At 35.5% G+C, this 14968-nt stretch overlaps 3 protein-coding genes and 1 long non-coding RNA gene across 4 annotated transcripts; 1 reads left to right on the plus strand and 3 right to left on the minus strand.

Annotated features, from left to right (window-relative positions):
• Positions 1-423: 423 nt before the first annotated feature.
• LOC107628486 (uncharacterized) lies at positions 424-696 on the minus strand. Its single transcript, XR_015904819.1, has 3 exons — positions 683-696; positions 526-599; positions 424-447 (listed from the first exon to the last, which is right to left on the minus strand). It is a non-coding gene; the product is annotated as an uncharacterized LOC107628486 (long non-coding RNA).
• Positions 697-6023: 5327 nt separating this feature from the next.
• LOC110269289 (uncharacterized) lies at positions 6024-6515 on the minus strand. The gene has a single exon (XM_021117022.1). It carries the CDS (start codon positions 6513-6515, stop codon positions 6024-6026), a length of 492 nt encoding a protein of 163 aa, XP_020972681.1.
• Positions 6516-9258: 2743 nt separating this feature from the next.
• LOC110269290 (uncharacterized) lies at positions 9259-9966 on the minus strand. Its single transcript, XM_021117024.1, has one exon. The coding sequence runs from the start codon at positions 9964-9966 to the stop codon at positions 9259-9261; it is 708 nt and encodes a 235-aa protein (XP_020972683.1).
• A 2810-nt stretch (positions 9967-12776) lies between these two features.
• LOC107628487 (abscisic acid receptor PYL4) lies at positions 12777-14140 on the plus strand. The gene has a single exon (XM_016331139.3). The coding sequence runs from the start codon at positions 13135-13137 to the stop codon at positions 13807-13809; it is 675 nt and encodes a 224-aa protein (XP_016186625.1). The 5' UTR covers positions 12777-13134; the 3' UTR covers positions 13810-14140.
• Positions 14141-14968: the final 828 nt, after the last annotated feature.

Raw genomic sequence — 14968 nt, forward strand, 5'->3', positions numbered from 1 at the left:
GCATCAAGGTTCCTTCTTGAAGAAGCATTCTTCCTTGCCACCACACAATCTACAGAAGCAGAAGCATGATCTGATGCGAGTCCAATTCCAGGGCCACACCATACATCCTGAAAAGAAGAAGATTTTCCGTTTAATAAGTGACGCAGATGTGACAACCAAGTACCTAACGCTGTGGTCATTCACATATCTGTGGAGTCATAAGAAAATTATTGTGATTAAATAAGTGAAAAGGGGATAATACCAACCAATGATCAGCAATACCAGGAAAGGCAGAAGCAAGATAGATAAGAGTTGCGTGACTGCCAAGAAGAAAAGAACACGTCTAATTGAAGTTCAAATTCATGGAAATGATTGATCAAAATGAAATTGAAATAAGAAGGAAGTACCTCTCGAATAGCTTGAACCTTCCATCAACAATAGCAAGGAGTTTCTTGAAAGGGTTGATAGCTGATAGAGACGGATTATGGAGGTTTAATTAAAGAGGTAGATAAGTGTCTTCAGAAGCATAGTAATTGTAATGATTACCTGCAAATTCGGGAGATAACTGCTGTCTTTTGGAGATTTCAACTTTAATCTCGTCGAATTCTATTCCATTAACTCTATTGAGAAATTAAGCATTAGCAGTAGTAGTAGTAGCAGAATTCAAATTCCAGCAAAGAAATACAACGTTGAATTAAATTACTTGCAGAAGATAAGAACGACACGAGATGGTTGGGACATGCGGTCCGCATACACCTTCACCTTCAATATCTTTTTCTTTTTGCTTTCTTTCTATCTATGCCACAACACCAAAAATTGAAAAACCATGAGGAAAAAAGTTTCAACAACAAATTTTAAATCAAACTAATTACTAAAATCAGAAAAGAAACAAATCTAACTAAACCTAATCTAATCAAAACTTAAAAATCCACTAATCAGAAAACAAATCTATCTAAACTAATTACTAAAATCAAATTAACTAAACAAAATTAATTGAACTTAACAGAAATTAAAAGAATTTTGAAACCAAAACCTGGAAGCATTGACTGGAGGAGATGATGGTTGCGGCGCTGAAAAGATATGCGAGCCAGAACTGAGTGGGAATAAAAGGAGAGAGAGGCGTGGCGGTGGTGGGGACAGACACTGCTACAGGTGGCGCCGGCGCGCTGGAGCTCACCTGAGACGAAGAGAACAGGAGCTTGAGCTTGATTTGTTCTGCGAACGAGAAAGAACGAGAGAGACAGGGGATGTGTTCTACTGGTTCAGTGTTTAAAAGAGAGGAGAAGAAGGAGAAGGTAGCTGCGGTAGTTAGGGTGGCGGCGGTGGCACTATGAGTGAGGAAAGGAGAAGAAGAAGCTCGTGCGACGGGGAAGCTCGTTGAAGGAGAGAGGAACAACTCGTTTGATTGTGATTTTATGTATGTGAAAGGACGTCGATAGGGTAGGGATGAAGTTAGGTCTAAATTAAAATTTTTCGACGGAAAATTTTAAATTACAAACGGATTTTCTGTCTGTAATAAGTTAATAAAATGCAGCATTTTGTCTATTTAATTACAGACAGAAAATCGTCTGTAACCATTTTCCACGAAAAAAAATTAATTTTACCGACAGAATTATTGACGGATTCTATTTTCCGTCTGTAATTTATGTTAATTCATTTTTTTGTTTTCCGACAAAAAAATCCCTCTGAAATTCTGTCTGTATTTCCGTGGGATAAAATCCGTCGGAAATATCCGTCTGTAATAACTAGTTTTCTAGTAGTGAAGAGTGTGCCGAAAACTATATTCTAAGAGTGTGACAGACACTATATCCCAAGAATGTGGGAGCACTATATACAAAGAAGTATGTCGGACACTATATCTCAAGAGTGTGTCAGGCACTATATCCCAAGAGTGTGAGAGCATTATATACCGAAAAGTGTGGCAGACACTATATCCCAAGAGTGTGTCGGGCACTATATCCCAAAAGTGTGGGAGCATTATATCCCGGGAGTGTGGATGCATAACAGAGAGACAATATCTGGGTTAGCTACTAGATGTGTCGGGTTTTGACAATTTAACGGACACGTGAGCTCACGGAAAGTAGGACAGACATGCATCATACTGCATTTATTTGAAATTTCTTGGGTCTGCATAATTATTTTAGTTTTCCTAATTGATATTCTATTAACTGCTAATTATACTACTAGTTATAATTATTTGTTATGTGTGATTGTTTGATTTCTGTTGATTGCTTATGTTTGTGGCCTGTTGGTTCGGATTATGGTGGAGTGTGGTAGTTTGTAAGTGATTGATTATGTTTTGGGTTGGAGGCCGTGATTGATTATGTTTTAGGCCGGAGGCCATGGTTGATTATCTTTTGGGCTAGAGGTCATGATTAATTGACTTTATGATGGTTTGAATGCTGGATGCATTATGGGCCAGAGGCTGTATTTGATTTGAGTTGCATTTATTGATGAGTTGTGGTGATTTTTTGGGCCAGAGGCCGTGATTGTTTGGGCTGGAGACTGTGATTGTTGGGACGGAGGCCGTGATTGGATAAGTTATACGTGTTGGTAAGTTTGATAAAATTGTTTCTTTGATAGGTAGTGAAATACAAAATATTGTTGAGATTGGAGTTTTGATGATTTCTGATTTTGAATGGATAATCACATGACTTTGAAATAAAGATTGAGGTTTAGTGAATTAGTGAGTAAAGAATTTGATGTAATTAAGAATGAATGAAACTAAATTAGCAAGAATATTTATAAGATAAGTAATGATCACTACTGTAAGCGAATTTTGATTTTATAACAATTCTGAAATCTATCTAGTGAGACCATGTAATTAGGTTTTCACTTCCTACAACCTTATCTTTTTCAAAAAACAGATGAAAAGTCTATGAAGATTTGACCGAGCACTCGATTATATTTTAATTGTTTTATTTCCTTAGATATTTTCCTTCGCCTTTGTTATGGTTATTTACATTTTGTAAAGAGAGATAGGAATTGTGATTTTTATGATATGACTTTTATATATATATATATATATATATGGTTCTATAATTATTCTGATTGTGGATGTAATAATATTATGATAATTTATATGTATGTTTGAATGTATGAAAAAGGAGAAAAATGTATTTTTTGGTTTTTAAAAAAAAATCGCTAAAATTTTTAGTTAAAAGTTCCTATTTTATTATTATTATATATAAAAATAATCGTAATATTCTCGCTATCAGAATGACACAGTTAAAAGCGTGACATTATGATAATAAGAATGTTACAGATAATCATTAGAATATATATATATATATATAGATTCCATTTATAAATACTACCCACATTTAACACACTTCTATCTAAGAAATAATTATATGAATTGTAGATCAATTCTCAAGATCATTAAATATATATCTATATATGAAAATCTATAAAACAAAAATATTGATATTTAATTTGATGCTTGTACATTTAGTTAGGAAAACTAGCATTATTTTGAAGGGACCCCCATATGGGTATAAGTGAATGTCAAAGTTCTAAATCAACCAATGATGGAAATTAAACGATATATATCTATCTACCCATACTTTGGTCCCAGCTTAAGGGTCATATTGGGCTAGTTTTGTGGCACATCACATATATTCACTTACCAACAACTACTCAACTAGTCATAGCATCAATTGCATAGATAAAAGGGAAACACATACATGAACACATGTTGATATTAATTTCCATGTCATGTGCACCAAATAAAATTGGACCCAAAGTTCATTTTGGTCTCTAGCACCAGATCAAATTCTCATCTCACTTTAAGAGTTTACATATAGTCAATTTAATTTTTACAATAATATATATAATATTGCATATAATTATATATTGATGTACATACACTAGCTTGAAGTCTGAAAAAAATTATAATGAAGATATTTTTTACAATAATAAAAAATTAAACATGTTGTTTTGAAAACTAGGGAGATATTTAATTAGCCACGAGTTTTATGCAATTAACCATGTTTAAAAAATAAACGAGATTTTTTTGCTTAGTTTTTTTTTTGGACTGATGTAGGGTTATTTAGCCATACCTGTGAACGGATTTTTTTACACATATTATATTATTCTTAATTATATAGACATAGCTTTTCTTGTTAAAATAGAAGAAAAATTGGCCTATAATTCCTCTATATAATTATTCCAATTTCCAAGTTTTGGGGCAGAAAATTGTTAACTAAATATTAATGTTACTGCAACGGCGCACCGAGTCACGTAGAATTTGAGAGTTGAGACACTTTGAACAAAGAAAAAGGGAAAAGCACAAAAAAGGGTGTGGCACATCACGTTAAAGCACCAAAAAAGTCATTTGCAAATTGGGATGAAATGAAATGTTATATCAATACACAGATAGCTTATGCGCCTGCTTTGCCTCCGTTTTCTACTCTGGAAAATTCGATGGAAATTGCCATATATAGGACTAAAATTTATTCTTAAATTTTAATTTTAATTTTTAATTAATAACAATGCTATACATATACATTTAATTTTGAACTACATATAGTCGCCATATAAACCTGTGAAAAAATGTTGTACTTAATATATTTAATCAGTTTATTGATGATGATATTTTTATAGACCTAAAAATGGTTGGTCAACCTTTCACTTGGTCTAATAGGCGACAAGGAGATGATCATATAAGAGAGAGGTTGGATAGATTTTTAGTAGGTACTCTATAGCTGAGGCAACACAGAGAGGTCCAGGACAGGTTCCTGAGACAGACCAGGTGCCAGATGTTCCTAACAGACGTAGAGTGGAGCGGAGACATCGTATTGGTACACGAGCCAGTGATCGTGAGTAGAGATGGATCGATGATGCGATTGACGCCATAGAGAAAAGGGGTCGAGGTCGTCGACGAGGTAGGAGGCGCAATCGAGAAGGAGGGAGGGGTGGACATATTAGGAGAGGCGGGGATGACAGTGGTGAAGGTGGAGATGACAGTGGTGGAAATGATGATGAGGGTCGAGCTGAAAGTGGTGGTGGAGGTGGAGAAGATTGTGGTGGTGGTGGTTGTGGTTTAGAGGGTGGATTTGATGTTAGTAGAGGTACTGGCGGAGGTGGAGATGGTGGCAGTAGAGGTAGAGGTGGAGGTGGCTTTTAGTGTGGTGCTTTAGGGTTAGGGGATGGTGGAGGGTTTGGAGGTGACGGAGGTTTTGGCAATTATTTTGTTGGTGTCCCTAGCAGTGATATGGCCCTACATGAGAGTCAGACATTCATGAGCTTGGGTGAGCTCCTTTAGGATTTGCTAGGCAGCGATGGCCTTGATAGTGACTTCGGAGAAAAAGATTAGCATCATTATCCAGGAGGATGAGGTATCCCGATGTGGACTGCAAGTCTCCGGACAGCAGACACCCCCTTGATGTGGACCTGAACGAGCCTCCGTCAGGGCCTTTGGACGAGACATTTGCATTGGGTGGCACTCCTCCCTCGGTAGTTGCAGCTGCACCCCCGATCGTGCAAGTCTATCTAGGCCACCCGAACTGACCGGAGACGAGGATGAGGTACCTCTTGCTCAGAGAGCGCAGAGGATCAGGCGCCCCCGTCGCTGCCTCACAGGATCACATCTATTCTGACTATTCGGATGACTGTTATGTTATGTGTTATTATGTTATCGTGCTATGTCATTAGTATTGGGTTGTTGTATTCAGAAATAGGTCATCATGCTATGTTATTATGGTTGTTATGTTATTATGTTATCATGTTAACATCTTAATATGTAATTATTCTTACCATGTTATCATGATATGTCATTATATAATACTTGAATGACTTTGGAAGGTATATATTAATGATGTTCTTAATCGATCTATGTTGAAAGTTCACGAGAAAAAAAGTGAAGGTAACACCGTGCTGAAAAAGAAAACACAATAACATCAATAACGACAGTTTGTTCGACAAGACAATAATAAAAACAACTAGAAACACGGAAAAGATAACACATCTCTCAACAAGCATTGCTAAACAAAAATAAAGCGTAATACAGTGGATATATGAAAAGGCAACACAATAAAAAAATACTAAACTCTGCCCACTGCTCCAGACCCCCCGGTGACTCCTCCCTGTGAACAATTCCGCCGAGTATGACCACGCTGTCTGTATAGCCTACACTGCTTTGGTCTATTCGGATCCGCTTCATCCATATTGGTGCGAATTCTTGTGCTCCTTGGATGATCCTGATATGCACGCCTCTTACTGGGATCAGGGATGACGGTTGGACCATCATATGGTGGCCATAAGCCTTCTGGAATCGGTAGATTGAATCCCATCTCGTAAACATTAAAATCCATTCTGAGGCGATATACCTCATGAAAATAAGTTGCCCAGCTCAGGTGGGAATATGCACAGCAAGCTACTGCATGTCGACATGGGTAATGAAGTGCCTGAATAAAGTACCCGCAATTGCAAGTCCGATCTCTCAACGAGACTCTGTAAGTACCAAGTGAGAAGTTACCTGTCGGAGTAGTCTCGGCCACATTGAACTCCAAATTATCCCTATCATATAGGGTCATTATGAAACACCTCGATGCCTTTAGATTAGCCTACATTGTCTTAACCAGTGACTGACTAAATTGTTGACATGTCCCCAGTTGTGCCTTAGCCTCTCGTCCCTTGTGAACAAAGAGCTCAGCCAATCTCTCATAGGTGGTCTTCACCAAGAAACAAACTGGAGGGTTCTTGACACCCTTGAGTACCGAGTTAACACACTCGAAAATATTTGTAGTCATATACCGAATCTATGACCTTCATCTCGGTGCTAAGTCCACTTGTCATACTCCATCCTATTATCTCATTCACATATTGCCAGGTCTTCAATCCGGAGGATGTCAAACCAATAATAAAACTCAGCCTCAGTCTTCGCATAAGTAGTGTTGACTAGAAACCTCCTCGCATTCTTTCCCTTGAAACTCAGCACGAAATTTGCTGCAACGTCCTTAACACAGAATGCATGATAAGCAGCAGGTGGAATACAGCCACCATCAGATGCCTCCAAGGCGGCATTGATACCGTTGTGCCTATCTGATATCACGAGAATGCCAGGCTGGGGAGTCACGTGTTGCCGTAAGTGAGATAAGAAAAATGGCTATGACTCCTAGTACAGATTTCGAAAACCACAAACTAACCGGCAAGTGCACCAGGTCGTACCAAGTAATACCTCAGGTGAGTGAGGGTCGATCCCATGAGAATTGATGGATTAAGCAACAATGGTTGAGTGATTAACTTAGTCAGACAAGCAAAAAGGAGTGTTTTAGGTTCCAATTATCATAAAGCAATAAATCAGAGAGTTAAGAAAGCAAGTAATGAATGGTTAGTGAAAACAGTATGAAGAGAATAGTTAAGGCTTTGGAGATGTTAAATTTCCAGAGTAATAGTTCCTACCACTCACTTTAATCATGCAAGGATTCAATTCATGGCAAACCCTAATTGATTAAACCTGAATTCCTTAGAAATTTAATCTCTTCTAACCAAACAAACCGCCAATTCCTTGGTCACTTAAATTAAGTTAGAAGTTTAAGTCTAATCCTAGTTTATGAGCCACATAAATCCTAGGTACCTAAAAATAAGATGATTATATGTCACATAATACATTAAGTTCAGGTAATTTGAGAATTGTGAGGAATTGATTTCAAACTGTTATTCAAGTAATTTAACTTTTCCAAGATTCAACAAGAATTCAGTTAGAAAAAAAGTTATCTTCCAATATACTCTAACTCCTAGGATGAAGAACGAAACCCATCCTTGAAAATAAACCAATGCATTGATTAAGAGAAGAGTGACAATAGTATTAATCCATTAAAGTAACAGAGCTCCTAACTTTAACAATAGAGGTTTAGTTGCTCATGGTGCGAAAAAATCCTAGCAGAAAAAAGTGTAAAGTGTGGAAGATGAGAAGAAGAGCTAGGTCAAAATATCTTCTCCTTTTATATCTAATCCTAATTTATGTAAAATATATTTTCTAAAACCTATAAATATCTTTTCTTAATTAAAAACTAAATAATAAATCAACTTAATTATTAAGATTTGGTGCAAATCACATGGAAGCCCTTCAATTTCAGTGTATTGGGGCCAATCTTGAGCTGGGTGAAGTTTGGCGCCACGTACTTGTAACGTTGCATGCATTCCCAAGCTTCCTGGTGCCAAACGCCGGGATGTGGCGTTTGGCGCCATTATGGCCGAAATAAATTGGAGCTTTATTGTGATCCTGGCGCCAAACTTGAGCTAAATAAAGTTTGGCGCCACCTCTTGCATATAATTGACTCATTTTTTTTTCTTTCTGAATTCCGCTAAATTCGTCCGAATACTACCTGAAATCAATTAAATTGCAAGACAACTCAAAGTAGCATTTATGGTGGCTTAAAAAACCTAAATTTTTAATTCAACAAATTCAAATGCAAATTCACTGAGAAACGATAAGAAAGATGCTCACGCATCAACTCCACATTTTCACCCTCCACTAGGGCAAAAGCAATAGGGACGATATTAGAATTCCCATCCTGAGCAATTGCAACCAGCAAAGTTCTCCCATATTTGCCGTACAAGTAGGTCCCGTCAATACTGACCAAAGGCTTACAATGCTTGAATGCCTCGATGCACGGTGAGAATGACCAAAAGAGTTGGTGGAAAAACGCATGTGACTCGTTAACCTGGCCTCCAACTTGCATAGGACTCGTCTTCAAAACCGCATACTGCTTGGCATCGTTATCTTCACACCTAACACCCATCTTGGAAACTCATTATAGGCCTCCTCCCAATCCCTATATATCTGCGCGATGGCCTTCTGCTTCGCCAACCAAATCCTCCTGTACGCCGGTCAAACCCAAATAAGCCTCCGTCATATTCTGCAGAACTTTGATGGATACAGCCGCATAAACTCGGATCATAGGAAGGATGAAAGCAGATATCACATCATAATCAAACTTCCTATGATCACTGGAGATTGAGATGGCCAAATATGTATGAGGTCTGTTATACCGTCTGACCTCCCAGATATCCTTCCACTGCCATAGAGTGATCCGATTCATCCATCTGCAGCTGTTTCTAAACTCCTTACACTTTTCGTAGTACGTACTTGGCATGGTTTGATTCAAGCACTTTGTACTCAACCCCCAGTGCTATAAGTCTTCACACATAAGACAACTTCCTCTTTATTTTAAAACTATTGACCGACTTGGAACTCAGCTAGACTTGCGGTGTCCTATGAATCTTTGGCCCCAAAACTGGATTCCACATCTGAGAAAAGTGCGGCGGGTACTACTAAGTTCTCGAGCTCGATGCTCCACCAGCCCCAACAGGAATACTCCTGCCTATATCATCATCACTCTCATCATCAATCATAGCGGGTTCGACCTCATCGTCATCCCCTAGCAAGTCTTCCACCGCATCTAGTACTCCAACCTTTCTAAGAATCAGAATCATAACAGGAGTATTCATGTTAGCACCTATTTTCGCATTCTCATCATGGTGTAGATCGACTGCGAAAGATGGAGATGCCACCAAATCTCCCACAGTTGTCATTACAGGTAGAGATGAAGACGCAACAACAGGGGTTGAACTGGAAGCTGCTGCCATTGGTATTGATTGATAATTCCGGTTCGATACTCCTGAGTTAGAGACCACATCCACAAGCTTAGCCAATAGTTCAGCCATTCTCACCTCGAAAAACTGGCAACGATAGTGAAGTAAAACTTGCAAATTTTTGTCACTGTCTATCACAAACGAGTCGTATTTCACCCCATCGCGAACTACAGAAATCGAAATTCTGAAATATAAATTCTCTATCTGTTTCATTCCCTGCAGTCTCAATTTCTGTAGTATAGTATTCTGAAAATCAACAAGACTCGTAGAAGCTCTAATAAAGACACTCAACGGATCATTATCAGTAAATTTTATACCCGATCGTATTTTTTTCTTTATCGTGCCTTTGTAGTGCACAAGAACTAGAAAACTCTCTTCACTAGCCATTGTGAATTTACTTCAATTCAACACTCTACGTTAATGCCCTATTTATATAGCATATGCTCTTTAATAAGTAAATCGAATGAAATCAATTCGATTTTATCGTATGCATTATTGCTTTGATAGTAATTAGCTTCGATTTACCATGATCTACTTCTTGTGTAAATCGAATCATATTTATTCGAATTACATGCATGAACATCCAACGTAAATCGAACCATATTAATTCAAATTGCATATATCAACCTTCTCCAATGTAAATCGAATCATATTGATTCAAATTGTATGATACCCTAATAAATCAATTTCATTATTTTGATTTACAAAAAAATCATACTAAATCAATTTAAATTGTTTCGATTTACATAAAATAAAAGTAAATCGAAATAAATTGATTCGATTTACATAGAATTAGAACATTCACATCCACTCTTCACATTTAGGATATTCACATAAATTTCAAACCCTAATAGTTTGTTTGTGATTTGCCTTAAATACACATACAAAATATTGCATGATGAAGAATTTTAATTTTAAATATGTTTCCAGAAGTTTGTTTATTCGGAAAAAATATTAGTACTATACTTAAAGTAAAGATGGAGGAACCGACTGAAATTTTTATTCCTGTACTTTGCATCTGCTGACTGTGGACTAGCTAGTATAGGGTTAAATTTATTTTTAATTTCTTAATTAGTTGTAATATTGAGGTTTGAGTGTAATGTGTATTTTTATTTTTTTTATTTTTTTTTAATTGTTCTTTTGCAAACTTTGTTCCTGAATTCTGATCTCATAGCTTACGATCTTGCTTGCAAGTTGATCGTCAAGTTGCATATAATGTGAGAGAAGTTAGGGCATTCTAGCCTCCATGTTTGCGAAAATTACGAAACTGCCATTCTTTTCTTTGTTGACAAATAAATGAATTAGGGCGTCCATCATGCATAAAGTCAAGAATATCCCACGGCACTTGTAAATTTAATCCTATTTTATATATTTTTGCTTCATTTAATTACTATTAGTGGATATTCTAAAAAAGATGTAAATTTTTTTATTTGTATTATCTTGCTAAACCACTAAAGATTGTACAAGTTTTTGTTATTATTTTTCTAATACTGAACAGGTCATAGTCTTCAAAAGTTGTAACACACTAATTATATAGGTCTCACCATGCAGGAAGATGTGTTTTTTTTTTTTAAATGGACAAAAATGTGTATATATATATATATATATATATATATATATATATTTGCTTTTGTTATATATAAAATAAGTTTACTATATGCAATAATGTGAAAAGCGAAATGTAAAGTAGAGAAATTCCAAATGAACTTACTTTGAAATTTTAATATTTGATATATATATGTAACCCTGCTCCATGACTATGCACATTACATGTGAAGGACGCATTAGTTTTGAGTTGAAGTTTTTAGCATTAAGCAAGACTCTCATTAATTACGACCTTAGTGGGATTTTTTTCTTTAATTTGGTTAACCATGGTATTTCTTAATTCAGTCGGAGGGTAATAATTAATTTATTGCGAATCAGAATTTTATTTAAAAATTTAGTATTAACTAATAAATTTTTGTATACAGAAATAAAAATTCTAAATACTTGATTAAATAGATAAATAAAATAATTATTCGACCAACTCAAATTTATTATTTTAGTAAAAATTTATAAGAAATGAATTATATGATAACTTAGTCGTAAACATCCCAACACATTATTGTTGCCTGCCATTATATATATGTGGCTTTAATTTATTCACAAATTAATTCATATTCCCTGGCCTTATAAAAATAAGGCAAGGACTTATGCAAACAAGTGAAATATTTCCTTCTTGAGTAGGAATATAGTTAAAAGAGATAATGATGGGAGTAAGGATACTCTTCGCTGGAAAAACATGTCCTAATGTCCAATAATATAATGTGTTGGTGTAGCATGGGGAATCCATTATTTATTAAATTAATATAGATTTTAGATATTTTTACCCTGATATTTTTAAATGAAAGATATATTATCAATTCCATGTCGTTTTAATTTATTCCCTGCTTTTCATTATATTAAGCAGTTTTTTTTTTGAGTTTGTTTCATATTTATGGGCAATTGGGCATCTTACTTTTTGATATATGTAAATTAGGGCAGTGCATGTGTTATAATTTTTTATGGTAAAAAAATTACTTTTATAAAACACCAGCTTGAATTTCTAAAATATTCAAATTAAAAAATCTTTATTTTTTTACCAATTAAAATAAATAAAAACTAATTTATGAAGAGAGACATTTTAATATTTTCTAATTTTATAGAAAATTTTAAGTTTCAAAATCACCTGTTTAGAATTTGAAATAAATGCACCCTTTTGATTAAGAATCATTTTGTAATCTTATTATTATCTCTTCTCATTTTCCTTTTGCAGTCATTAATAATATAGTTATTAAAAAAAATTGTCTGCATTTTGACTAATATTACCTCAAATGCAAGATAGATAAAAAAAAAAGTACCATCTAACAATAAAAAAGTATAATTGAAACATAAAAACACATTGGTAACCCCTCAACTTTGCTTTCTTTGATCAATCCAATTGTTCATATATAAGACTATTGTTTGAATTATCAAATGTACCTCTAAATTGGTAAATATGTAAAATTCCTTTGTTCATGAAGAAAGAGCTAGTAGGATCATTCATGAGATTGCATAAAAGTTGCATATGTATTCACATGAACATAAATGAAAAGAGAGAAACCCATTTTGGTAAATTGAAGTAGACCAAGTTGGTCCCTATTTTAATACATGACCCCCACATGAACCTCATTTAACCCCTTTCATCTTTTGAAAAATCCAACCCCACACACCACACCACACCACACCCCCACACCCCTCTCCTCTCTCTCTCATCGCCCACAGACACCATATATAGGACCTACGATAAAAAAAATACTATATAACCCTAACATCAATACCAACCCAAAACCCCTCTTCCTCTCTTTCTCTCTTCATTCCTAAAACAAAATCTCTTTCAAAATATCAAAATCTCATTAAAACCCTAAATACTATTCCTCATATTACTCATTGATTAAATTTAGTTAAAGTTTAAAAACTTCTTGTATAACTATATAAGTCTCTTGTAATAGGCTAGTACTTTAAACGAATCGAAGTGACAAAAGCTGAACAGAAAAAATGCCTCCAAATCCACCGAAGTCTTCTATGCTAGTCCACCGGATCAACCACACCGCTACCACCGGTGGTGTGGCCACTGTCACCGGATGCAATCATCTTAAGAAGAATTCTTCACCGGCCGTCGTCATCCCTGACGCTGTGGCGAGATACCACACGCATGCTGTGGCGGCAAACCAGTGCTGCTCAGCGGTGGTGCAGGAGATCGCCGCGCCGGTTTCCGCCGTATGGTCCGTCGTCCGCCGCTTTGACAACCCTCAGGCCTACAAGCACTTCGTGAAGAGCTGCCACGTCATCGGCGGCGACGGCGCCGTAGGTACAGTCCGTGAGGTCCACGTCATCTCCGGCCTCCCCGCCGGCCGGAGCACCGAGAGACTCGAGATCCTCGACGAAGAAGAGCACGTCCTCAGCTTTAGCGTCGTCGGCGGCGACCACCGCCTCGCGAACTACCGATCCGTTACTACGCTTCATTCCTCCGGCGGCGGAGATTCCTCCGGCGCCGGCACGGTGGTTGTGGAATCCTACGTAGTGGATGTGCCTCCGGGGAACACAAAAGAAGACACGTGCGTTTTTGTGGACACAATCGTAAAATGCAACCTTCAATCTTTGGCGCATATCGCTGAGAATTTAACAAGACGAAACTGCATCAACAACAATAACACCAAGTTCTGTACCTAATTTTTTTTTTTCCCTTAATTTTTAATTTTTGCATTTTTAATTTATAGTAGTTCTATTATAACTAAGATATAAATATTTATGTGTCTATATATTATATATATTCGGAATTATTATTAGTTAAGTTTTTGGACTTAACACATTTTGCTTGGGTTAGTTAGGGGGTGGGATATTATTATTTCTTGTTACAGCTAAGTTAGTTGGTGACTCTCTAAAGTATAATCCCCTAACATTATTGCTACATGTAAAGTTGATGATCTACAAAATCAACCAATTTTGGGTTGGTGTAATTGTTGATTAAGTGATATGATGAAATATGAATATAATTTGTGAATATTGGTTTGATTGTCCTTTTTGATAATATGTATGTAGAATAATATATCATATATACATTGTTATTAAAGTAAGAAAATAGTATATGTAACAATTTGTAAGTGGAGTGAAAGGGTTAATGCGATTGGGAATCTATTTATTAATTAGTGGAAGGATGGTGATGAGATGAAGAGAATTGCACTAAGTACATTCATTGATAAATTAATTTGGTGATGAGCTTGTGTGAATTTAGTGCTATATTGAACATAAAAAAATTTGGGTAGTGTTTTGTTATGTCATGAATTGCAAGTTTCCACATGAAATAATATATTCTTGAGCATTTTAAATTTGAGCTCCCATTACTCCCATCACAAGCTAAGGCGAATCTATGGATGAAGATGGTGCTGTTTCCTTTTCCGGTATATGGATTATATTTTTGCCTTTCGCTTTTCCTATTGCATATAATTAACCATATATATAAATATAAATTAAATATATAAAGTTTAATTTTAATCTATTCTCAGTATAAGTTAAAAATATTTTATACATATATTCAATTATATATCACCGTATTATTAGTAAATAACTACTAATTATTTAAATGAATAAATGTAATTGAGTGATTATGTAAAATATTTTGTATTGTAAATCAATCAAAATTAAACTTTTATATATATATATATATATATATATATATATATATATATATATATATATATATATATATATTGGTAAAAATTTATATGAGTGCATAGATATATACTTATTAAAATTATCATCATCCGGTAGATTTATGAGGTTATTTCAAATTAATTTGATATATCTCAGGTGCACATTAAGGACGATTAGT

The sequence above is a fragment of the Arachis ipaensis genome, chromosome B2 (assembly GCF_059453495.1).
Source record: "Arachis ipaensis isolate K30076 ecotype BB chromosome B2, ASM5945349v1, whole genome shotgun sequence".
In the NCBI taxonomy this organism is placed as follows: Eukaryota; Viridiplantae; Streptophyta; class Magnoliopsida; order Fabales; family Fabaceae; genus Arachis; species Arachis ipaensis.